Source organism: Artemia franciscana, chromosome 6, assembly GCF_032884065.1.
Source record: "Artemia franciscana chromosome 6, ASM3288406v1, whole genome shotgun sequence".
Classification (NCBI taxonomy): Eukaryota; Metazoa; Arthropoda; class Branchiopoda; order Anostraca; family Artemiidae; genus Artemia; species Artemia franciscana.
This window is the reverse complement of record NC_088868.1, coordinates 38,824,677-38,851,721: the sequence shown is the minus strand read 5'-3', so window position 1 is coordinate 38,851,721 and position 27,045 is coordinate 38,824,677. Positions and strand designations below refer to the sequence as shown.

Genomic DNA, 27,045 nt, shown 5'->3' with positions numbered 1-27,045 from the left:
TGTTTATATAATATAATTAATTCATTATATTATTTAAATAATATGATATTTCAATAACGTATTAATATATTATATCATTAATATTATTATACATACTTTTATATATAATATATATTGTATATATGAAATAAATATTATAATATTACACGGTATTACATTACATTATATAATATAACACATATATATATATATATATATATATATATATTATATATATATATTATTATAATATATATATATATATACTGTTTGACCTATGCTGTTTGACCTATGTGATTGTATGGATGAGTAGAGTTAAGGCCTCATTCAAGTGCTGGTCTATATTAATCACTAATTTAGGAAAACAGCCTTCCTTTTCTCCTTCTGTCTCTCTTTTTTTTTGTGTGTTTGTGCTGTTGCATTGGTGATTTCTCTTTTCATGATATATTATATTATTAAGTTAGATTTTTTTATCATATAATATTGGTTTATATAATTGGTTATCTTATAAATGGTTATATGATTGATTAAGTGATTGGACGATGGGTCGGGATCAGTAAATCAGAATCGTCGTGTTTCAAAAGATCAGAAGTGGAATCAGAATCAAGAAAATTTCCAATGAAGGAATCAGAATTCCATATCAAGTTTCCATATCAAGAATCTCAAAATGTTTGGGATTCTTTAAGGCGTTCTACAACATTGTGGAGCAGTCTATAATTTTGGAGCGTTCTACATTCTACACTATATGTAGAGCATTCTACAATATTGTGGAGCATTTTACAATTTTGGAGCGTTCTACATTCTACAGTATATGCAGAGCATTCTACAATGTTGTGGAGCATTTTACAATTTTGAAGCGTTCTATATTCTACAGTATGGATATGTAGTGCATTCTACAATATTGTGGAGCATTTTACAATTTTGGAGCGTTCTACATTCTACAGTATATGTAGAGCATTCTACAAAATTGTGGAGCATTTTACAATTTTGGAGCGTTCTACATTCTACAGTATATGTAGAGCATTCTACAAAATTGTGGAGCATTTTACAATTTTGGAGCGTTCTACATTCTACAGTATATGTATAGCATTCTACAAAATTGTGGAGCATTTTACAATTTTGGAGCGTTCTACATTCTACAGTATATGTAGAGCATTCTACAAAATTGTGGAGCATTTTACAATTTTGGAGCGTTCTACATTCTACAGTATATGTAGAGCATTCTGCAATATTGTGGAGCATTTTACAATTAGTGAAAATTAATAATGTTACATCTTCTTTGACTGAAACAGCAGCGATTTGCATAGAACGGCACTGCTTAATCATCTTATTACGAAATTATGAAATCAACACTTTCACTTGACAATGTTTGTTTTTTTTTGTTATTTTTTTTTCTTTTATTATTTTTCTTTTGTTATTTTTTTTCTTTATATTGCCCAAGAAAGTTTGATTGCAACTTGGATATCTAGTATACGGCTTCGAGTTTCTGGCTTGCAATTAACTTTCAATTATGTATTTCATTATTAGTTATTAGGCCTGAAACTCGGTAACACCTAGTGATTAAAGTACTCAACACAGTAAGAATGTGGACGACTTTTTGAAATGATTTGGTGGGGACTTAACAAATGTATAAATTTAAAAGAATTAGGAAAAATCGGGGATTCAGTTTTTAATGAAAAAGACTTCCAAATATGGTTGTACACTTTTTGGTGGCAGTGGGCGCCCAACATGAAAAAATAACTTATGTGAAAAATTAGCCAAAAAAGTTAAAAATATATGGCCGCAACTTAAAATATAGCAGGTCAAATCAACAAAGAATAAGCCAAAAACATGTAGCACAAAACGAAGTCATATATTTTCACTAAAACATAGATGTCTTACAGAATAAAAATACTGTTAATACTTGAATTTTCACGGGTGAAAAGAATTGCCAAAACTGATTTAATTAGTTTCACTTATTTATTTTCACAGTTCAGCTCGGCAACACTGACGAAAACAGAGTTCTACCTGAAAACTTTATAATTTTCAAACAAAGGTAAATCTATTAAAAAATTAAGGTTTTCAGGTATGCATTGCTGCAGATTGTTCAAAGAAAATTTATTGGCTTGGAGTTACTTTTCATTCCAATTTATCTTCAACATGTTCTGAGTTAACAAGTTTAACGATTAAAAAATTAGAATTTCTTACGAAAATTTGTCCAACAATGGTCGTTTTAACCGAAATTGCCTTTGAAGATTGCATGGCTTCTATATGTCCTTCACCAATATTTTATCTTTTCACTAGTCTTCTCCAGAAAAAATATTTAAACAAAATTGAGTTGCATATTTTCTTTATGTAAAATTTCTTTGGTTTTTGCCTTGCCGTCACAAAAATAGTATGAAATTGGCATTGAACCAACTAATTTGTGCTCCTTTAAGGGTTGATAAACTAGCGGTTCAGCCCCAGAAAAAGTATTTTAAAAATTGAGAGTTGCATATTTTCTTTATGTAAAATTTCTTTGGTTTTTGCCTTGCCGTCACAAAAATAGTAAGAAATTGGCATTGAACCAACTAATTTGTGCTCCTTTAAGGGTTGATAAACTAGCGGTTCAGCCCCAGAAAAAGTATTTTAAAAATTGAGAGTTGCATATTTTCTTTATGTAAAATTTCTTTGGTTTTTGCCTTGCCGTCACACAAATAGTATGACATTGGCATTCAACCAACTAATTTGTGCTCCTTTAAGGGTTGATAAACTAGCGATTTAGCCCCAGAAAAAGTATTTAAAAATTGAGAGTTGCATATTTTCTTTATGTAAAATTTCTTTGGTTTTTGCCTTGCCGTCACAAAAATAGTATGAAATTGGCATTGAACCAACTAATTTGTGCTCCTTTAAGGGTTGATAAACTAGCGGTTCAGCCCCAGAAAAAGTATTTTAAAAATTGAGAGTTGCATATTTTCTTTATGTAAAATTTCTTTGGTTTTTGCCTTGCCGTCACAAAAATAGTAAGAAATTGGCATTGACCCTACTAATTTGTGCTCCTTTAAGGGTTGATAAACTAGCGGTTCAGCCCCAGAAAAAGTATTTTAAAAATTGAGAGTTGCATATTTTCTTTATGTAAAATTTCTTTGGTTTTTGCCTTGCCGTCACAAAAATAGTAAGAAATTGGCATTGAACCAACTAATTTGTGCTCCTTTAAGGGTTGATAAACTAGCGGTTCAGCCCCAGAAAAAGTATTTTAAAAATTGAGAGTTGCATATTTTCTTTATGTAAAATTTCTTTGGTTTTTGCCTTGCCGTCACAAAAATAGTATGACATTGGCATTGAACCAACTAATTTGTGCTCCTTTAAGGGTTGATAAACTAGCGGTTCAGCCCCAGAAAAAGTATTTTAAAAATTGAGAGTTGCATATTTTCTTTATGTAAAATTTCTTTGGTTTTTGCCTTGCCGTCACAAAAATAGTATGAAATTGGCATTGAACCAACTAATTTGTGCTCCTTTAAGGGTTGATAAACTAGCGGTTCAGCCCCAGAAAAAGTATTCTAAAAATTGAGAGTTGCATATTTTCTTTATGTAAAATTTCTTTGGTTTTTGCCTTGCCGTCACAAAAAGAGTATGAAATTGGCATTGAGCCAACTAATTTGTGCTCCTTTAACGGTTGATAAACTAGCGGTTCAGCCCCAGAAAAAGTATTTTAAAAATTGAGAGTTGCATATTTTTTTTTTATGTAAAATTTCTTTGGTTTTTGCTTTGCCGTCACAAAAATAGTATGAAATTGGCATTGAACCAACTAATTTGTGCTCCTTTAAGGGTTGATAAACTAGCGGTTCAGCCCCAGAAAAAGTATTTTAAAAATTGAGAGTTGCATATTTTCTTTATGTAAAATTTCTTTGGTTTTTGCCTTGCCGTCACAAAAAGAGTATGAAATTGGCATTGAACCAACTAATTTGTGCTCCTTTAAGGGTTGATAAACTAGCGGTTCAGCCCCAGAAAAAGTATTTTAAAAATTGAGAGTTGCATATTTTTTTTTATGTAAAATTTCTTTGGTTTTTGCCTTGCCGTCACAAAAATAGTATGAAATTGGCATTGAACCAACTAATTTGTGCTCCTTTAAGGGTTGATAAACTAGCGGTTCAGCCCCAGAAAAAGTATTTTAAAAATTGAAAGTTGCATTTTTTTTTTTTATGTAAAATTTCTTTGGTTTTTGCCTTGCCGTCACAAAAATAGTATGAAATTGGCATTGAACCAACTAATTTGTGCTCCTTTAAGGGTTGATAAACTAGCGGTTCAGCCCCAGAAAAAGTATTTTAAAAATTGAGAGTTGCATATTTTTTTTTTATGTAAAATTTCTTTGGTTTTTGCCTTGCCATCACAAAAATAGTATGAAATTGGCATTGAACCAATTGATTTGTGCTCCTTTAAGGGTTGATAAACTAGCGGTTCAGCCCCAGAAAAAGTATTTTAAAAGTTGAGAGTTGCATATTTTCTTTATTTAAAATTTCTTTTGTTTTTGCCTTGCCGTCACAAAAATAGTATGAAATTGGCATTGAACCAACTAATTGGCATTGAACCAACTAATTTGTGCTCCTTTAAGGGTTGATAGATAAACTAGCGGTTCAGCCCCAGAAAAAGTATTTAAAAAATTGAGAGTTGCATATTTTTTTTATGTAAAATTTCGTTGGTTTTTGCCTTACCGTCAGAAAAACAGTATGAAATTGGCATTGAACCAACAAATTTGTGCTCCTTGAAGGGTTAATAGATAAACTAGCGGTTCAGCCCCAGAAAAAGTATTTTAAAAATTGAGAGTTGCATATTTTTTTTATGTAAAATTTCTTTGGTTTTTGCCTTGCCGTCAGAAAAACAGTATGAAATTGGCATTGAACCAACTAATTTGTGCTCCTTTAAGGGTTGATAGATAAACTAGCGGTTCAGCCCCAGAAAAAGTATTTTAAAAATTGAGAGTTGCATATTTTTTTTATGTAAAATTTCTTTGGTTTTTGCCTTGCCGTCAGAAAAACAGTATGAAATTGGCATTGAACCAACTAATTTGTGCTCCTTGAAGGGTTGATAGATAAACTAGCGGTTCAGCCCCAGAAAAAGTATTTTAAAAATTGAGAGTTGCATATTTTTTTTATGTAAAATTTCTTTGGTTTTTGCCTTGCCGTCAGAAAAACAGTATGAAATTGGCATTGAAACAACTAATTTGTGCTCCTTTAAGTGTTGATAGATAAACTAGCGGTTCAGCCCCAGAAAAAGTATTTTAAAAATTGAGAGTTGCATATTTTTTTTATGTAAAATTTCTTTTGTTTTTGCCTTGCCGTCAGAAAAACAGTATGAAATTGGCATTGAGCCAACTAATTTGTGCTCCTTTAAGGGTTGATAAATAAACTAGCGGTTCAGCCCCAGAAAAAGTATTTTAAAAATTGAGAGTTGCATATTTTTTTTTATGTAAAATTTCTTTGGTTTTTGCCTTGCCGTCAGAAAAACAGTATGAAATTGGCATTGACCCAACTAATTTGTGCTTCTTTCAGGGTTGATAAACTAGCGGTTGAGTTTTTTTCAAAACCAGTTAATCTTTCGACTACTAAAGACCTGCTGTCCAGGTTTTACCATCGTGACTATGGATAGTTTTTTTTTTTATTTGAATGTTGAATATGTTCGTTATTGTTTATTGACTGTGTTGGTGTTTGTTATATTTTCTTTTCTTTGTACTTCGCAATGTCTGTTTTTATTGTGGGCAATAAATATTGATGATAGTCATGACGATATATAGATAGGTCCAAGGGGAAAACATGTTTTCATTTTGATGTCCTTGGTACTTAAAAACAAGCCAATTCCTTATAATTATTTTCTTAGGCGTAGAGAAAAGACAGAAATATAGTATGTTTCTACAACAAAACGTAAAGAAACGACAAGTCAAACCTCTTCCACTTCTCCAGTTCTGGGATTGACTATCCGCAATTTCTTATCCTTGCATGAGGTGAGAAGGTGAGAGCCGTTCCATGACCAACAAACTGAATACAAAGTGTCTGGGTGACAGTCAATAACTATAGATGGCTCTCCTGTTCCAACGTTCCAAATCACCACGTTATTTTCACCACCTGAAAAAGATTTGTTTTTCAATTATAATTTTTCTACATTTTCTTCGAACATCAATATGTCATTTTTACAACCTAACAGATGCTATTTTATCACAAATCGCTGTTTTATCACAAGTTTAAAACGTCATCATGCTTTCATCACCACTAAAAGAAGACATTTTTTTATCATTAATCAACATTTTATTTCCAAATATCAACACATTATTTTCATCACCCAAAAAGTTGACTTTATTACATTACTATATTGTTTTCACCAAACATGAAAATTCCATTTTATCTTATCTCACCATGTTTTTTTCAAACACCCCCATTTTGTTTCATAAACTCTAAATATGTATCACCACGTTGTTTTAGCATTATAACTTCATTTTTAAATATCATCAGATTTAAGTCACCACCTTAATGAAAGTTGTTTAACCATACATAACTGCGTCATTTTTAAATATGACCTTGCTATTTTAATCACACACAAAAATAACATAGCCGCATTATTCCCAAATGTAACATTGCTATTGTGATTACATCAAAAAACATTATTTTATTTTAAAGTAAAACCATGTCATATAATAAAAATCAAACGTGGCTTTACCATAAATGTGCATGTTAATTATTACCATGTTATTACCAGCCCCTAAAATCGCGGCCCATAGCACATAGAAGTTTAATTCATTATGCATCACAATCTTTAGTTTCCCCAGAACTGAGAACTGAAATAAGTTTTATTCTCAATAATTCTAGATAGCAAATAATCTTAAATTGCCCATAAATCTCTTCAGATTGTCGCTTTAAATCAAATATACCAGTTGTTTCTGAACAGAAAAATAAATAGTTTGCACATAGAATACACTCGCATGACGCAAGAGAGTTATATCTATACGAATAAATAAATTTTAAACGTTCTATATAATATCTGTAAATTCTATAAGGTATTACAGTGGCTTTGGTCGATAATTAAATACAAATAAGTTTTTTTCAACTGAAAATAAAGAGCAACATTAAAACTTAAACGAACAGAAATTATTCCATATATGAAAGGGCTCTCCCCCCCTCAATCCTAACTCTTTAATTTTAGGCCTTCAAATTTTTTAAAAATTCTTCTCATTCAAATTGAAAGGGTCTCGTGTTTGAGCAGGCTTTCATAAATAATTGTCACACAAAGTCAAACTTAGCGTCAATTCATTCAATATATCTATTGTTATCAAAATTCTATTTATTAGAGTTTAGGTTACTATTGAGCCGATTTGCTCCTTAATTACAGTTCGTTACTACGAGCTGTTTGATGAAACTTCAGATCTTAATACCAGCAAAAAAATAGACACACGAAGTTTCCACCAATTAAGCGAATACGACGGAATAACCGAATTTTAGGGCCATCGTCTTTCAATTTTTATAAGGAAGAGGGTCTTTTTTCCAATTTAAGTAATCCTCCTCAGCGATTACCCCGTTACCATCCACCGACCAGAGGATAGTTATGAGCACGGGGGTTCGATCCATAGTTTATAAGACATAGGAAATCGTTCGAAAATGTCACTTATAGTAGGTGGCTCAATTAATACAACATTTTGAGGGTAGAACACAAAATAGCGCTTTAAGGGGGCATCGTCTTTTAAATTTTCTGGGGAGCGAGCAATTTTTTTTGTTCAAACAATGCCACCCAACGATTTACCCATATCCCCCTCCCTTTTGTGGGTAAGTGTGAGTGTATCGGCTCAGTAAACATTGAGAAGATACCAAACAGTTTCTCAGGCGAGTAGTTTCAAGTAGCTCAAAACTTTGAAAAACTAGAATAAATACAGTTTGATACTTGGGCAGATACTAATTTAAAGTCAGAGGTTTTCTCATGGATTAAAAAGTCAAAAATTAAAATTGTATTTTAGGCCTAGTATTTTCAAATGAAACTCCTTCCATTAGTTAAAGTAAAACATTCCAAAACGCAAGTATAAGTTTCTTATGGAAATATAAAACTTAAAAATCAGTAGGAAAAAAGGTTGTCCTAAACCTTTAAAATTCAAATCTCGTTTCTTTTGCTTTTATTTGAGACCTAAAGTTATACGAAATAGGACTGAATTTGTTTTATAAACAAAAAATGTTTCGAGATGTCTAAATTCAATAGACGGCTGATTAGAATCACAATTTTGTTGAAAAAAGACACAGAAAGAAATTATAAAGAAAACAGCCTGCATCAAACACAGCTTCTTTCGGCTATCAGAATTTCCAGACTTTCAACTTTTTCCTACTCACTACAAGCTTAAATAAGATAAATTCAAAATAAGAGTGAAGGCTCAGATAAGAGCAGCCGATCACAATTTTTTTGAAAAAAGACACAAAAAGAAATTATAAAGAAAACAGCCTGTATCAAACACAGCTTCTTTCGGCTATCAGAATTTCCAGGCTTTCAACTTTTTCCTACTCACTACAAGCTTAAATAAGATAAATTCAAAATAAGAGTGAAGGCTCAGATAAGAGCAGCCGATCACAATTTTTTTTGAAAAAAGACACAAAAAGAAATTATAAAGAAAACAGCCTGTATCAAACACAGCTTCTTTCGGCTATCAGAATTTCCAGACTTTCAACTTTTTCCTACTCACTACAAGCTTAAATAAGATAAATTCAAAATAAGAGTGAAGGCTCAGATAAGAGCAGCCGATCACAATTTTTTTTTGAAAAAAGACACAAAAAGAAATTATAAAGAAAACAGCCTGTATCAAACACAGCTTCTTTCGGCTATCAGAATTTCCAGACTTTCAACTTTTTCCTACTCACTACAAGCTTAAATAAGATAAATTCAAAATAAGAGTGAAGGCTCAGATAAGAGCAGCCGATCACAATTTTTTTTGAAAAAAGACACAAAAAGAAATTATACAGAAAACAGCCTGTATCAAACACAGCTTCTTTCGGCTATCAGAATTTCCAGGCTTTCAACTTTTTCCTACTCACTACAAGCTTAAATAAGATAAATTCAAAATAAGAGTGAAGGCTCAGATAAGAGCAGCCGATCACAATTTTTTTTGAAAAAAGACACAAAAAGAAATTATAAAGAAAACAGCCTGTATCAAACACAGCTTCTTTCGGCTATCAGAATTTCCAGACTTTCAACTTTTTCCTACTCACTACAAGCTTAAATAAGATAAATTCAAAATAAGAGTGAAGGCTCAGATAAGAGCAGCCGATCACAATTTTTTTTTGAAAAAAGACACAAAAAGAAATTATAAAGAAAACAGCCTGTATCAAACACAGCTTCTTTCGGCTATCAGAATTTCCAGACTTTCAACTTTTTCCTACTCACTACAAGCTTAAATAAGATAAATTCAAAATAAGAGTGAAGGCTCAGATAAGAGCAGCCGATCACAATTTTTTTTGAAAAAAGACACAAAAAGAAATTATACAGAAAACAGCCTGTATCAAACACAGCTTCTTTCGGCTATCAGAATTTCCAGACTTTCAATTTTTTCCTACTCACTACAAGCTTAAATAAGATAAATTCAAAATAAGAGTGAAGGCTCAGATAAGAGCAGCCGATCACAATTTTTTTTGAGAAAAGACACAAAAAGAAATTATAAAGAAAACAGCCTGTATCAAACACAGCTTCTTTCGGCTATCAGAATTTCCAGACTTTCAACTTTTTCCTACTCACTACAAGCTTAAATAAGATAAATTCAAAATAAGAGTGAAGGCTCAGATAAGAGCAGCCGATCACAATTTTTTTTTGAAAAAAAACACAAAAAGAAATTATAAAGAAAACAGCCTGTATCAAACACAGCTTCTTTCGGCTATCAGAATTTCCAGACTTTCAACTTTTTCCTACTCACTACAAGCTTAAATAAGATAAATTCAAAATAAGAGTGAAGGCTCAGATAAGAGCAGCCGATCACAATTTTTTTTGAAAAAAGACACACAAAGAAATTATAAAGAAAACAGCCTGTATCAAACACAGCTTCTTTCGGCTATCAGAATTTCCAGACTTTCAACTTTTTCCTACTCACTACAAGCTTAAATAAGATAAATTCAAAATAAGAGTGAAGGCTCAGATAAGAGCAGCCGATCACAATTTTTTTGAAAAAAGACACAAAAAGAAATTATAAAGAAAACAGCCTGTATCAAACACAGCTTCTTTCGGCTATCAGAATTTCCAGACTTTCAACTTTTTCCTACTCACTACAAGCTTAAATAAGATAAATTCAAAATAAGAGTGAAGGCTCAGATAAGAGCAGCCGATCACAATTTTTTTGAAAAAAGACACAAAAAGAAATTATAAAGAAAACAGCCTGTATCAAACACAGCTTCTTTCGGCTATCAGAATTTCCTGACTTTCAACTTTTTCCTACTCACTAGAAGCTTAAATAAGATAAATTCAAAATAAGAGTGAAGGCTCAGATAAGAGCAGCCGATCACAATTTTTTTGAAAAAAGACACAAAAAGAAATTATAAAGAAAACAGCCTGTATCAAACACAGCTTCTTTCGGCTATCAGAATTTCCAGACTTTCAACTTTTTCCTACTCACTACAAGCTTAAACTAGACCTACGTTGCCTGGGCAACGTGAAGTGTTGCGGCAACCTTTGTTCGGCTTTGCCGATTAAAGTGTTGCGAGAGCAACACTTTGGTTTTGTTTCTTCGCTATCGGTTAAATGCTGAAGTTGTCAAAACTATCAAAGCTTTCAAAACGGCATATTCAAAGAAGAACACAATCAGTAATCACATGATCAAATTCTTCAGCGTTGAAAAAACAACAGCAAAAGAATATCGGAAAAAGGGACTAAATTGAGTTTGCAGCCAGTTGAACTTTATCCTTTTCAATCGTAGACATCGTGACGGATGGAAACTTGGAACATTATCTTATATAATCTAGTTGGTATTATAAAGCTATCCGTAACTTTTCAGGATCAAATACCATAGATGTGCACCAATTTGCACAAATTTGTGGCCCCTCATGAACCTCCTCTAGCAACCCATTCTTGCTTACAAGTCCCTCTTCCGTGAGAGACAAAGAATAACACAATCAGTAATCAGATGATCAAAGGCTATTCCTCAGGGTTGAAAAAAAAAATATATTGGAAGAAGGGACTAAATTGACTTTGCAGCCAGTTGAACTTTATCCTTTGCACACCATAGGCTCTGGCTCGAGGACAAGCAAAAACCATCCTTTTTGGCCCCAGGCAAGAGTCGTACGGAGCTTTCCAAAATATAATGTCATATTCATCAATCCGGCCCGAGGTCCACACTAACAGCCGATTATTACTTACTAGGCCCCTAAATGTCACTTTGCAGCCGGTTGTACTTTATCCTTTTCAATCGTAGACATGGTGACGGATGGAAACTTGGAACATTATCTTATGTAATCTAGTTGGTATTATAAAGCTATCTGTAACTTTTCAGGATCAAAATACCATCAGGGACCCATAAATTTCCTGTAATGACTCGCCATCCAGGATCGCTTATTATTGGATGGCGAGTCATTACAGGAAATTTATGGGTCCCTGATTCCATAGATGTGTACCAATTTGCACAAATTTGTAGCCCCTCGTGAGCCTCCTCTAGCAACCGATTCTTACTTACAAGTCCCTCTCCCGGGATATACATCCAAGTTCACCGGAAACAAATAATGGGTACACCAACTAGCAAAAGTTCCAAACCCCTTGTCGCTGAAGTCATTGTAGCCTAACAGCCGATTATTACTTACAACTCACCTACATGTCTTACAATCGGGAACCAAGTTGTTCTTACCATCAATTACACCAGAAACAGATAATAGGTAGCCTACACCAATGAGCAAAAGTTGCAAACCCCTCATTGCCAAAGATGATTATAAGCTAATAATCGACTGTTGCTTGGAAGTCCCCTACATATCTCACAATTGGTATTGGCCTATTTTTGGTTCAAGTGTGTACCTTACCACTGAAGTTGTCAACCCCTTGAAACTTTCAAACTGGTGTATGTCATGAAGGAATTTTTGTAACAAAAAATGGATGACATATACTTTGATCAGCTCATCAAGGTCTATCGATTGTCATTGAAAAAAAAATTCTATCTGTCTTAGTTCAAAAGTTGACTTTTTTGCCGGAGGCCAACTTTCTAACACCACCACTTAGAAAGGAGCGAAGGATAAGCTCTAATTTCTTTAGCAATGAGAGAACTTTTAAAGTTTAAGAGGTATATCTGACACCATTTCTCTATTGCAATCCCAAGTAGAAAAAAAAGAATGGTAAGTCAGCTGAAATCACGAACAGAAATGGCTAGAAACAATAGATGGCAGCACTTTCGGACCCGTGGGAAAATCGCACTTTTTTGTTTCTGTAAATTTTATGGCAGCACTTTCGGACCCGTGGGAAAATCGCACTTTTTTGTTTCTGTAAATTTTTCTATTTATCACTCAAAGAAGATATATTGGCTGTGGGGCCGGGTAACTACCGCATATATTTAACACTTATAGATTTTAGTCCATCTTCAATTTGAAACTGGTGCCTGCCTGCTTGCCTGCTAGAACGGAGCTTTCCACTCGAAAGCAGAAACATGGTTTGATGAAACGAAAGCTTGGCTGCACAACTTCAGATACTCCTCTCTGACATAGGCTATATAACTCCACTTCACTTCGCACACCATAGGCTCTGGCTCGAGGACAAGCAAAAACCATCCTTTTTGGCCCCAGGCAAGAGTTCTACGGAGCTTTCCAAAATGTAATGTCATATTCATCAATCCGGCCTGAGGTCCACACTTTCCGTAAAAACCACACAGGTTAGACCCTTACCAGTTTCCAGGAATAAGCTGAGATCGGCGGCATAGAAAAAAAAAGATCAATCTAAAATAAGTGTGAAAGCTTAGATAAGAGCAGCCGATCTTCGGCACACTTTTACAGCCAAGTGTCAGGTCCGCCTGAAGAATTCCTCATATGACAAATTATTTGCTGAGTTTTGTTTCGGATTAGACTTGAAGAAATCATTCCCTCAGCAAAAAAATTAAATAAATAAAAGCATCATGATTACCAATATATCGAATTAAATCGCTTTTTAATGAAAGAAAGATCTCGTATGCAATTAAGCAGTTTTTACTATTAGCGGTCGCAAAATTTTTTGAAAACAAACATTGTTGAAAAATTCGTTAAGCTAAATACATACTTCCTTTGATTGTGTCAATATCATTGGGAATGAACAGATTGTTGATGTTCAATTTTAACGGATAATATCGAAATTAGCGAAATTTGGCAACACAGATTAACATGTGATACTGCCCTAAAAACTCAATAATTTTGAAACAATCAATCAAGGAATCTTAGGAAATTGCGGTGCGAATAGGTCTAAGATGCGTCTAAGGGGTTCTAATTAGTTTCTAGGGGGGGGGGGGTTCTAATTTGATATTTATGGTACATTAACAGTTAGATATGCATTTTTGTCCCCTTTTGTTTGCCTTTATAAACATATAAAATGAAGATAGAATAATAGACTAAGACATTGGAGTCACGAAAACAGTACTGCTTGAAAATACTGCTGGTGCTCCATTTACTGAAGAAATAGGTAGCGTGAGTGCTCGATCGGTTTGACAACTAATTACATTAGGGTTGTGTCCAGTGGAGTCAATTCACGGAAATTTGAGGGAGGGGGTCCCCCAAAAGGACTTGACCACATAATCTTAAACGATATGGACCAATATCATACGGGAAATGTAAGGTATTTTTCATAACTTGAAGAATATTTTCGAAAAAACAAAACTGGAATAGATGTCCAAGTAAGAGAAGAGCAAGTAAAACCCAAATGTATCGGAAATGTGTACTATATAAAAAATTACCAATTGTACAATAACCTTTAAATTGTACCAAAACAGCACAATTGTACCGTGTTGGCAACGCTGCATAGTTGATTGAGCATGCTGCTGATGGAGCATCTACAGACCAAACCGACCTCAGAATATAGGTAGCGTGAGAGTATTTGCTCGATTTTGACAACTCAAACCATTAAGGTTCACTGCCCAGTGGCGTCGATTAACGAAAATGTAGGAGAGGTAATATGACATCTTGTACGCTAAATATTATGCCTGTACAATAGACAGGTTCAAATTTAACCAAAACTATGCTAAATTTTTAAATATTTGCGACCAAGATCTACTTATATTAGAGAAATTGTCAATTGGCTGTCCTACAGTTAGATGACTTTTTTTTTCTCCACCTTATATGCTAAAACTGGGGAATGTACGAAGGACTAGTCCAAATTACATAAATACAAAGCTTAATTTCCAGAACATTTCTAAGAGACACGTGGCTTTTCTAATCAGAGATTTTTCAATCCCCCCCCCCAATTATAAGGGAAGAAAACTGATTTCATTACTTAAAAAACATATTAAAATATACGTCATTTAAGTTAAAAATCCGGCATATACAAAGGACAAATCTAAATTTAACCAGTGTAATGGTAAATTTTAGGACATTTTCATATAAAATATAGCTTGCGGGTCAGCAACCCCCAACAATTATAAGGAAGGGACCACAAAAGAAATCTCGTAAAAACATCTTTTACGTTAAAATCAGACATGAGGGATTATTCAGAATATAATAAAAACGATGCTGATTCTAAATTATTTTCAAACAAGATACGGCTTTTTCAATCGACGATATTTTTAATTAACTCGTTGCTCACGAGTTAGAGTCGTTACCCACGTAAGTACCTAATTGAAGGATCTATATTTCCATCGCACTTGGTCTTATTTCATTAGCTTTTTCAAAAGTTTGGGCTATTTATTTGCACATTAGGGGGGGGGGGGGGGGGGTAAAGCATAGCATATATTAAGTACAGCAATGGTTAGTTTACGCATTTAATATATGCTATGCTTGTGTAACGGACCCCTATTTTTCTCATTTTCCTTATGTTAAAAACGAGCAATGATTAATTAAAACTCTGGTTGGTCAATCACAAAATTTACGCTTGAAAGCTATTCAACTCGATAAATTATGAAAATGATGCATATTTGAAGATGTAGCCACGTACAACAACTCTACAATTGTCAGAATTACAGGGGGTTAATTTTTATTTTTCAAAATAGATTATGGAATATCAGCTCTTGACGATAAAAATATAAAAATTTTATAAGATAAAAAACAGAGAAATGTTATCTTTGGGAAAACGCCTTTTAAGCTTAAACCAGGCATGAACAAAGGAAATGTCTGAAAAAGAAACTAAAGTAAGATATGGCTCTTCTATAAGGGAAGTTGTAAACTGATTCCCGCAATAAGGTGGAAACGGAAACATTTTTCAGGAACTTTCTTTCAGCATCGACTTACCGAATCAGCGCCGAAAGGCAAAGAAAACGGCAGTGATTTGAGCTTGAAGACTTTTTTAGTTTTCGGTACAGATACACAAAACGGCGTCAAATTTGATCGTGATCATAAAAACAAATAAATCCAAATTTTGGATTTATTTGTTTTGTTTTTCTAAATAAATCCAAAAATATAAGAAATTCCAAATTTTCAAAAGTCGAGCCTGGTTATCTCAGCATTTTCATTTCTCAGCATTTTGTCTCTGTTTAAAGTACGTAAATGATGAAAACTACCGTTTTTTTATATGAAATTTAGAATCTTTCTTTAACTCAGTCACTTTTGGCTCAATAAAAGGCACTAGACTTTCAATTTCTAATCAAAAGAGTTTTGGTTTTATAAAAGGCAATAGGCTTTCAACTTCCAATAGAAAGAGTCACTTCTGGCTCTATAGAAGGCACTAGGCTTTCAATTTCTAATCAAAGGTGTCACTTTCGGCTCTATAAAAGGCACTAGGGTTTCAGTTTCTAACTGAATGAGTCAGTTTTGGCTCTATAAAAGCCACTAGATTTTCAATTTCTAATCGATTGAGCTCTCTTCTAAATTTCTGCCACCACCCATTCTATGCGAAGTTGTTGGAAGAAAAAAAAAATAGAGATCAAGCGGTTCTTTACGAAGTGCCCCCAACCGTAGGACGTTAGATGTAGAAGAAATGGAAACTTGTCACCTGAATTGAATAAGAAAAAAGTGCAGCTCTCACCAGACCAACTGTCCAAGGTGTACAAACATAGGGGGACATGTGTAGAACAATTTTTCAACACTTATACCAGTAAAAATGAACCGCTAGATGTTCATATCGTTGCTGTTACGCCTAAAGCTAATAACAATTTCAAAATTCTGAAATAATTGCCAAAAATCGTCTGCCGAGCCGCATTAAAAGGAAGAATCAACAATGTAGTCTCGTGCAGCCCTCCCTTCTGCAGTAGTGCAGGTCTCACAGGACCAGCTGCCCACGATGTACAAAAATAGAGGAAATGTGGGAATTTTTTTTGTTTATATTAATATCAGTAAAAATGAACCGCTAGACGTTCATAACGTCAAAGATCGTATCAATTTCAAACTTCTGAAATAATTGGCAAAAAACGTTTGCCGAGTCGCATTGAAAGGGAGGATCAACAACGTAATCACGTGCACGTCCCCCTTCTTCAATAATGCGTGGAACATTTATTTTACATTTATATCAGTAAAAATTAACCACAAGACACTCATATCCCCGCTGTTACGCCAAAAGATCGTATCAATTCCAAACTTTCTCAAAGTAAGTTCAACCCCCTTGATCTCAGTTACCCTGCTAACCTTCTTTGAGAAAAGCCTAGAAAATAGTTTTTGGAATTACTTCAAACGTTTGAACTTAACAGATACTACCTTAAGTCGAAACAGCGACGATATTACTGAGATAATGTCAGCCTTAATTCTGGATGATGGAAGATTGACAGAGTAACCAGCTGCTACATCTTGGTAGATGGTAGATGTAGGTAGCTGCTACATACAGAAGAGTGACTGATTTGTCAACTTTGGAGCAGAGAACACATTTCTTTGTGATACGCGTGAAGTGCTACCTATTCTTTGTTTACAACCAAAAAGCTACCTTAACTAACAGGTTAGAATTTTGATAACCAATCATTTTTTCTCCCTTTTTTACATAAATTAAGTTAAAACAAAAGACAGTTAAATTGCAAAACAAGCAAAGAGTGAAAGGTCACCCCCTTGGCAACTGAAATACTTGTGACAATGTAAGGGAAAACTGCACCCCAGGCAGGGGGAGGGGGGTTAGAAAACAAATGTACCTGCAGAGAGAAGAACATTGAGCGCACTCGGATGCCAAGCGAGAAGGCCCACTCTTCGCTGATGATACGCCAACTCAACAACTGGTTCTGTCAATGTTCTAAAAAATAAGAAGAAAAAATAGTATAAATTGCTAAAAATATTTAACAAAGGGAAATAATAAGGGTATAAAGGGAATGAATACATACCCTTTCTCTAATCTGAAGACCTTCGTCAAAGAAAATTTCTAAGAAGGGTACGAAGTTACAATTTTTTTTTAGCGTTCGGCCTTCCTCCACGGGTGCTTCCTTGCATATCTACGCTAGAAGGTCATGTTCAAACAGGGAGGCAGTGGAACTTATACCTTTCCAAGGGAATTGTGAGTCATAATGCAGTCAAGAGCAGACAATCCCAGCGCTATGTTAATTATAAAATCTACTTCGACCCTTGATTAAAAAAAAGCTGAGAATCTGGAAAATTAATATTTTACAGTAATTAAAAGTAGATGTTAGGACTCGACAGATTTTTCTCTTTTTTAAGTAAGCAAAAATAATACAAACAACAAAAGGAAAAACTTGGAAGAATTATTTTAAGAAAATAAAAAAAAATTCTAAATGAATATTCTGGCTTTATATATGAGAGCCGTCATCAGCAAAGCACCGATAAAAACAAAATAAGACACAATAAAATACGCAACTATTAAAACTGAAAATAAAAAATTAAAACAGTCCCAGAATCATCTTTTCAAGGAACTTTTAGTGACAAAATATTTATATGAATGAATTGCATTGTCGTGTTTTATCTTCATATCTTGTTGAAATTCCTTAAGTACTGATTCTAGGGCTGTTAATTTTCAATTTCAACTTTATTTAGTTTTATGTTGTCCGACTTTATATTTATTTGTGCTTTGCTGATGATCGCTCTCAGAGATAAAGGCTATGCTTTCATTTAGAAGAAATTTCACTGTCTAAGAGCAATTCTTTCCCGTTCAAAGTGTTTTTGTTTGTATTATGCAAGGCAGTGTCTTTCTCGTCATTTTCCAAAAAGAATAATGTTCGATCTTAGCCCCCCAGCCTAGATAAAATTTCCGAGTACGCTCATGTATTTAACAGTTTGGTTTATATAACCTTAGCCGTGAACAACTCATTCTAAGAGGAATAATCAGATTTTTTTTTTCGAAAATAATTTTTCTGGTTTTTATCTCCAAGAAAAAAAAAGTAAGAACAGCCACGCATAGAAGTGCCTGAGAGGTCAACTTTTATTCTTGACCTAGCCCCCGCGCCCCTAGAAATCCCGGGTGCGGCAACAGCTCCTGCACAAAAAAAATGTTTCAGGTAGATCCAATCAGAACCAGTATGTCAGTGGAGATGGCTAGAGACGATGCATGGAGCCAGAAAAACTGTGTTTCAAGAAAAAAAAAAATTAAGGGGAAGAATTAAATGTAGGTTATTTTCTGAACCGAGGGTAGAATATGTCGCTTTTTTAAACAAAAATAACAAATAAGGTATTTTCAATAAAACTACCTCAAAAAAGGTATTTTTTAAAATCCAGGGTGGAGAACAGATTCACCCCCCCCCCCTGTTTTCAACGTCACTGATAGAAACACAAAATGGAATCAAAGGTGGCTTGGTCATTTTCAATTGAAAAAACAATCCGTAACAAACCATCTTAAATGTTTCAATTGTTAAAGCAATTAACAATTAAACAACTCTGGATTGAATATACAAGATTCATGGCAGAAATGACTAAGCTGGATTGCAAATATAGAAAATAACACTAATAAACTTGATCAACGAACGCAACAAAAAAAAAAATTAAAACAAATTTTAATGATCTGAATCAAATTTCGCTTCGATAGCTGAATTTTGAGTCGTCAGATTGCGAAATGTCTTCCCTTGGGCAAATATTTGACTTGTTTCAGTTTTTGATCAGGGTTTATCAAAATAATCAATACATTGACATAAACAATTGTCGAATCATCTCCTAAAAAAATGACAGAAAAAAAAACTAAAACAGCGTATTAATCTGATTAGGGGGCGCATAAGAATACTGAAAGATCGGTTACCAGCACCGGATTATAAACTTACGTCAGAAACAAATAAATATTAAATGTTTAGAAAATCACAAAAATATAAGTTTTTTCAAATAATACTCAAATTTCAAAAATGATAAAATAAAAGCAAATATAGAAAGTAAAACAATCAACTCATTAACACACAAGATCCTTCTTTTGAAACAGTCCCATATTGGTATAAGAGGGAATGCTTATTCATGGTTTCTATCATATTTATCTGGTCGAGTCATCTCGGTTGATCCGCACTTTTCTAACCCTTCTAAAATAGAGTTTGGCGTTCCACAAGGATCTGTCATTGGGTCGATAGTCTTTTTAATCTACGTCAATGACCTTATTAATGGTCATTAAGGCCTTATTAATGGCCTACCTACCATTTGCTGTCGTCTTTGTCAACCAGTATCCGTCACTAATTGTGACAAGAGTTTGTCCTTACCGGATACACTTATTGCTTTTGCTGATGACAGTCCTTTTGGTACAACTGGTAGAACTGAGTTTGATCTTCGTTCAAGGATGATAGCCCTTTTTGAAAGATATCCAGTGGTTTGATGTAAATTATCTTTCCTTAAATGTAGGAAAGTCATTTTTTCTCATTTTCTCCAGAGTCTCTTGCTTGCATCTTGCTTGACGAAAATCTTTCGTTCAAGCATCATATTGACCTGATTAAAATAAAAGTCTCCAGGAGTCTCAGAATCCTTCAAAAGCTCAAATACATATTTCCAGGGTCGATTCTTAGAATCTTGTTCTGCAGCCTAGTTCAGTCTCATGCTCCATATTGTTCTGTTATTTGGATGTCAACTTTTCCCTCGTCTCTGAAGCCACTTTCAGAACTTTATGATAAAACAAGGACTCTTATTCAGGAAACCAACCCATTTTCACTTAAACCCTTGCTTGATTTGAAATTTTTCTATTTTCTTTCTTGTTCTTCTTTCATTTTTTTTTCCAGTTGCATGTTCATCTTTCTGCTGCTCTATGTAATAATATATCTTTTGTTTCTGATCAATCGACTTATCATCTCCGAACTTCCAACAATTTGCTGGTTCTTCACACTCCATCAGTAAGGTCTGCCTTCAACCCTCTGGCACCTTGCAACAGGATCTGAAACACACTCCCAGAGTTCGTACGAAGCTGCCACTCATTTGGTATGTTCAAAAATTATGTTGGAGATTTTCTAGCTAGTAAATATTTTTATTTTATTCCGGTTTCCCTTGGAATTGATGTCTCTGGATTGAGTTGGATATTTAATTGAGATGGAGAAATCATGTACTACCCCCTGCCTAGCTTGTCATTTTTGGGGATTATTAAGGTAGGCGACTCCATTTTGTTTATATTTTTTTGTGCTGGTATTTTTTTTCTCGCCTGTTCTTTCCTGGCCATGGAGCCTTATGGTGGAGATTGTCTTGGAGTAATTTTTTGTTTATGAAATTTATTGTTAAATAAAGAATTCAGAACTCAGCGAATGCAGCAAAAAAAACAAATATTAATTAAAAAAATATTAAATATAAATTATATTAAATATAATATTAAATATAAAATATACTAAATATAATGAGATATAATATATAAATATAATATAAATATAATATAAATATAAAATAAATAAATATAATAAATATAATAATAGATTATATTAAATATAATGTAAAAATATTAAATATAAATTAAAACAAATATTAATGATCAGAATCAAATTTCGCTTGATAGCTGAATTTTGAGTCATCAGATTGCGAAATGTCCTCCCGTGGGCAAATATGTGACTTGTTTCAGTTTTGATCAAGGTTGATTAGCTTTTGACCAAGGTTGATCAGTAAAGAAAGAAAAAAAATAAATGGTTGAAATAAATATTTATTATTCGGATCAAATTTTTCTTCGATAGCCGAATCCCTAGATTTCAAAATGTCTTTCCGTGGGCAAGTATTCGACTAGCTACAGTATTTGATCAGGTTTGAAACATTTGTTCCATTAGCTCCAGAACTGCTTTTGAAATAAATAAAAGTTTCCAGGTGGGGGAAAGTCAATTTTTTCGTTTTTTTTCAGGTGGGAAAATGCCAATTTTTTCCTTTTTTCTAGATTAGCAACAAAAGAAGTTTTGTCTTTTTTTTGAAGAGTTTTCTGGGAAGATTCAATTTGAATTCAATCAAATGTATCATCCAAAATTGACAACATTTTGAAAAAATAAAAGATCTAAAGCTGAACTGCCAGACATGATAAAACCAAGATAGAAAACAATCTCAACATGAAGGGACTACGTTGTCTCATTAGTGTAGCTTCTGTGTTCTCTCTGAAGTCACTCGCAATTGTTTATAGAAATACTCTGTGGTGCTCAATCACAGTAGTATTAATTGTAGATATAGACCATTGTATACAAATTTAGCCAGTAGAATCATTCCCTATCAAACAGTTCGTGGCTACGAACTGTAAGTAAGGAGCAACCCGGCTCAATAGTAATCGAAACTCTAAGAAACGGAATTTTGATACAAATAGATACATCAAAAGAATCGAATTTTTATGCTGACTTTAAATAAAGAAGTTTCATCATCAAGTTTAATCTTACCCATCAAAAGTTAAAAGCCCGAGAAAATTTGCCTTATTTTCGAAGAAAAGGGGAAACACACCCTAACAGTCATAAACCTTAATGAAAAACACACCATCAGACTCAGCGTATCAGAGAACCCTACTATGGATGTTTCAAGCTCCTATTTGTAAAAATGTGGAATTCTGTATTTTTTGCCAGAAGTAAAGATCACAGATGCGTGTTTATTTGTTTTTTTTATTTTTTTTGTTCGTTTGATTTTTTTTCCAGGGGCGAATCGTATCGACCCAGGGGTCCAAGAACGTCGCAAAAGGGCTCATTCGGATGGAAATTTAAAGTTCTAGAGTCCTTTTTAAGTGACAGAAAAAAATTGGAGGGCAAATAGGCCCCCTCCCGCGCTTATTTTTTCCCAAGATCACCGGATCGAAATTTCGGGATTGAAAAAAAAAAGTTTTTTTCAACTGAAAGTAAAGACAAACATTAAAACTTAAAAGGAACAGAAATCATTACGTATATGAGGGGGTCTCACTCTTTACGATAAAGTATTTTTAGCACTTTCAAAAGAACTATTTATTCTAATTAAACGGCCTTTGTGATTCAGGGGTCATTCTTAAATAATTGGAACAAAATTCGAACTTTAGCGTTCAAAACCAAAATGATTTCTAAAAGCCAGAATAAACGTTGCAGTTACTGAAAAAACTCGGTTTTCACTTTTATAATTTTCCGAAATCAAAAACTATTTAAGATTTTAAGGAATAAATATCAGCATATGCATATTAAACTGACAATGCACATTCAATTAAATTTTTTCCGTAAAGTGCAAATTTTATTCTGGCTTTTAGAAAGCATAGGGGGTTTTGAACCCAACTCATGTTAATTTTTGCTCGTTTTGAGTTTGACTCGGTTATTTATTGTAATTTCTGTTCGTTTTGGGTTTCATTTATTAATTGATGCTGATTTGCGGTAGATGTATGCTTGGTAGATTATTTGATTCTATTTTTGTTCATTTTTGGTTTAATGAAGTTCTTTACTTTTTTTGAAAAACATATTTTATGGGAAAAGTTTTTTTTTAATGAGTTTGTTTGTTTTATATTGACACAGTCTTTTTCAGGGAAAAAGAAAATAATAGTTTGAATTTTTCTGGTTATTTTGAAGAATTTGTCGATTGGCCTGCTATTTGTATGCTGGAAAAACTTTTTCAGCAATTTAAAACAATATAAACCCTTTTGAGAATTATCACACAAATAGTAGTTTTTTATTTAGTCATATACATCCTCTAGTTGACCTGATAAATAAAAACTTAATCCCATTCCCAAAATATTCAATCTATACTCTTTCACAGTCTGGATACATTTACACTCTTTTAATTTAGTAAAATTTTAAGAGCAGAAGTAGTAATAGAGGTAGCCCCGAAGTTTGAGTTTAATACCTTCAGTCGTTCTTGTTATATTGCTGAGATGTCTTATAGGCAACCAGCATACACTTTGATTTAATTTTTAAGCAATACCTAGTTTTTAAGAATAATGGGCAAATTACATAACTGTGGGAGGTTGACCAACCCAATAAACCTTTAGATATAGTCGCAAGACCGTCAGCTATACTGAAGAAAACGGTTGTCTTACTTTTGATTGGAAGTGTCTAGAAAATTATGAGCTAAAGAGAAAAGCTGATTGCCCTTCGATCACTTTTGACTCTTAAGACGACACTAGAACTTTTAATTCTCAATCAGATTAGCTCCTTCAAAATATTCATGATATTACTAGCTGTGATAGACCATCACTGCCTATGTCCTTATATGCCCCAAATTACTTATATGCCTTTTTAATACCTGCATACACATAGTTTTTCCGTTTAATTCGAACTCTCCCTAAAACTTTCTACTTAAAGCCATTAGTGTCGTTAGATATAGTAACCATAAAAGCAGCATTAAATGTATACACAAAGTGTCTTCTGGCTAGTTCAAAATCTACAACCTATAAAGGTATAAAGGGGAATTTTTCAGAGAATATATCTGTTGTACGGATGATAGCCTGCCACGCAGGATGTGTATGCAGGATGTCAAAAGGGCATACCGCCCTTTTAACAGGATGTCAAAAGGGCATACCGCCCTTTTAACAGGATGTCAAAGGGCATCAGCAATATCTTAGGAACAGTTTCATATGTGAAACTAAAACTTACAACGCTTATTGTGGGGGGTGTTCAACTAACCAAAAGACAAAATTTACATCAGAATACTACTGCTTCCACTCCTGCAACTACTACTACTGATACACTGATTCTACCACTACCACTGCTACTAAAGCTAAGACTACTATTAACTTTCCTCCTACTGCTACTACTACAATTACCGGTGCTACTACCACTAATAAACCTAAGTGCATTAAGGCAAAAATTTTGGACAATATCGTAGCTGTATTGAAATAAATAAAAACACACTACGCCTATACCGGTTGTCAATAGGACGTATCAGCAATGCTTCAGGACTGATTTATGGTGTTCAGTTAAAATTTTATCGTGTGTTGAAGGATGTTGAAAAAAGGTACTATTTTCATACTGCTACTAATGCTAGTGCTGGTACTACAACTGTTGCTACGCATAATTACTGAACCTTTCAACAATGCTGAAAAAAATTGATGTTTGGATGTTTGTCATGGGAGATGATGGGCGTGAGGGGGGGTCTCTCAAATCACTTTGACTCTTAAAAGAGGCACTATAACTTACAATGTAAAATCAAATAAGACCCATCTGAATTTAATACGACCATCCATTCCATATAAACCTTATATTCCCCAAGGGCATAACTTAAAGTCCTTGCTCCAGGGCTCTGAGGGGTTGTGGCAGCCCTGAAGGCAAGGTTATATGTTCTTTGGATTATTTTCAACAAAACTTTTATCGCACAATTTCAAGTAGATACATTTGGTAAAAACAAGTGTAGTTGGGTGGGGGGAGGGGCTACTTGACCTCCATTACTATTGACTCTTAGCTTCCGATTTCAACTAAATAATCCACCTCTAAGGTTTATAAAATCATCCCTTCCATAAGAACCTCAAATACCCCAGGGGCATAACTTATAACGATCACCCTCAGGCTCTGGTGGTTTGTATCAGCTTCAAGAGCCTTGTTATATGATATTTGGACTATTTCGAATAAAAGGACTGTCTCAAAATATCTATTGGATACATCTCGGGAAAACACAACGTGTGTGTGTATAGGGGGGGGGGTAACTGCACTCTGACCACTTTGACTCTTAAAAAGGGCACTAGAACTGCTGATTCCCAATCCGACAAGTCCCCTCCAAAGCGTATGCGACCACCCTTTTTATACGACCGTATAGGCCCCTAGGGCATAACTTACAACCCTTTCCCTGAGAGCTGGGGGAAGGTGTCTTCCTAACAGATATAAATTCCGAAACCTTCAACTATGATAAAATAAATTATTATCTCCAAATTTTGATTGTAAGTGTTAATGGAAATGATGAGTGTCGAGGGGGGTTGGTTGCTCTGGAATCACCTTGACTCTTTAAAAGGGCATTACAACTTCCAATTCAAATTAGCCCCATCTGAAGTTTATACGACCGCACATGCCATAAAAACCTTATATGCCCTCATAGCATAACTTAAAACCTTATCTACAGGGCGCTGGGGGGAGGGGTTGTGTCACCCCTAGAAACATTATAATATATGTTCTTTGGACTATTTTGAACAGATCTCTATCTCATAATTTCAATCAGATGCGTTTGGTGAAAAGAGGTGGTGTCGGGGTGGGGGGTGGTCTAAGTGCCCTCTGTCACTTTTGACACTTAAAAAAGAACTAGAACTTCAAATTTTCAACCAAATAAGCCTCTTCTAAAGTTAAACAACCGTTCCTTCCATAAAAACCTTGAACACTCCACGGCTTAGCTTACAACCCTTGTCCCTAGGCTCTGGTGATTTGTTTCAGCCTTTAAAGCCTTGTTACATGATCTTTGGAATGTTTTGAATAACAAGACTGTCTCAAAATTCTTTATTCGATGTATTTCGAGAAAACACGGCGTGTTGAAGGGGGAGAGGGTGGTAACTGCCTTCTGGTCACTTTGGCTCTTAAGAGGGACACTAGAAATTCATATTACCAATCCAATGAGTCCCCTCAAATGTATACACAACTACCCTTTCTGCAAAAACCTTATTTACCCCTGGGTCATAACTTATAACCCTTGCCCTGAGGGCTGTTGGGGGGTTGTCATCCTCAAATACATAGTTTTCAGACTTTTCAACAGCGCTGAACAAAATGGCTATCTCAAAATTTTGATTGGATGTGCTTGGGTAAATGGTGGGCGCAGGAGAGGTTTTAGTTGCTCTCCTATCACTTTTGACTATTAAAATGGGTACTATCCCCTTCAATTTTCAATCGAATCAGCCTTTTCTATGACAAATCTTTCGATATGAAGTGCACTGGTCTAATATCAAAAAAAAAAAAAAAAAAAAAAAAAAAAAAAAAAAAAAAAAACTGTGCCAACACCGTTGTTTACTTAGGCAGCGCTGTTGCGCTGCCCATGATTACTGACAGATTTCGCTAACTTTTTCGTATGTATTTCAAGCAAAATTACGCCCAGAGGAAAAAACTATTCTTCAATTCAGATTCAAAACAGGAAGAATCAGTATTTTCGACCTCATAAAGATGCTCCTGGCGATGTGTGATTTGGCTATCAAAGCGAAATTCAACCTCAATAGACCATTCCACAAATTCTTAAAACCTTTGAAATTTATTTTGAACTTTTAAGAAGAATCCATATCAGTGGTGCTCTTAAACTTGAAAGTAGACAACCGGTTTTGTTAGAACACAAAACCGGTTGTGTTAGAACACAAAAGACAACCGGTTCAACCGGAAGAAGAATCCATATCAGTGGTGCTCTTAAACTTGAAAGTAGACAACCGGTTTTGTTAGAACACAAAACCGGTTGTGTTAGAACACAAAAGACAACCGGTTCAACCGGAAGAAGAATCCATATCAGTGGTGCTCTTAAACTTGAAAGTAGACAACCGGTTTTTTCCATAATATTACTAATATTCTACAAAAAATATTAAATTTATTTCGATAACAATTAACTCAGTTAGAATCCAATTAATTGATTTGCTTAATCAAAATCCAATATCATTTGTATAGTCTAAGCCTCTTCAAGCTCAATTTCAAAACGATCTACGATTCTTCTTGGAAACAAAGCCCAAATACATTGCCTTCAAGCTCATTGCACTTTAAGCTCAATTTGATAACCATTTACGATCCTTTTTGAAAACGAAGCCCAAACGCACAGCCTTCAAGCTCAATTTTACAAGGAGTTACGATTC

At 34.1% G+C, this 27,045-nt stretch overlaps 1 protein-coding gene across 2 annotated transcripts in view; it reads right to left on the bottom strand.

Moving 5' to 3' along the window:
- Nucleotides 1-27,045, bottom strand: part of LOC136028405 (coronin-1C-A-like) — a 126,364-nt gene that overhangs the window by 28,332 nt on the left and 70,987 nt on the right. For both annotated transcript variants that reach the window (XM_065706227.1, XM_065706228.1), the window contains exons 4-5: nucleotides 17,141-17,238; nucleotides 5,878-6,056 (exon numbers count right to left, since the gene is read on the bottom strand). In XM_065706227.1, coding sequence (XP_065562299.1) covers nucleotides 5,878-6,056; nucleotides 17,141-17,238 — 277 coding nt within the window. The remainder of the gene's footprint in view (nucleotides 1-5,877; nucleotides 6,057-17,140; nucleotides 17,239-27,045) is intronic.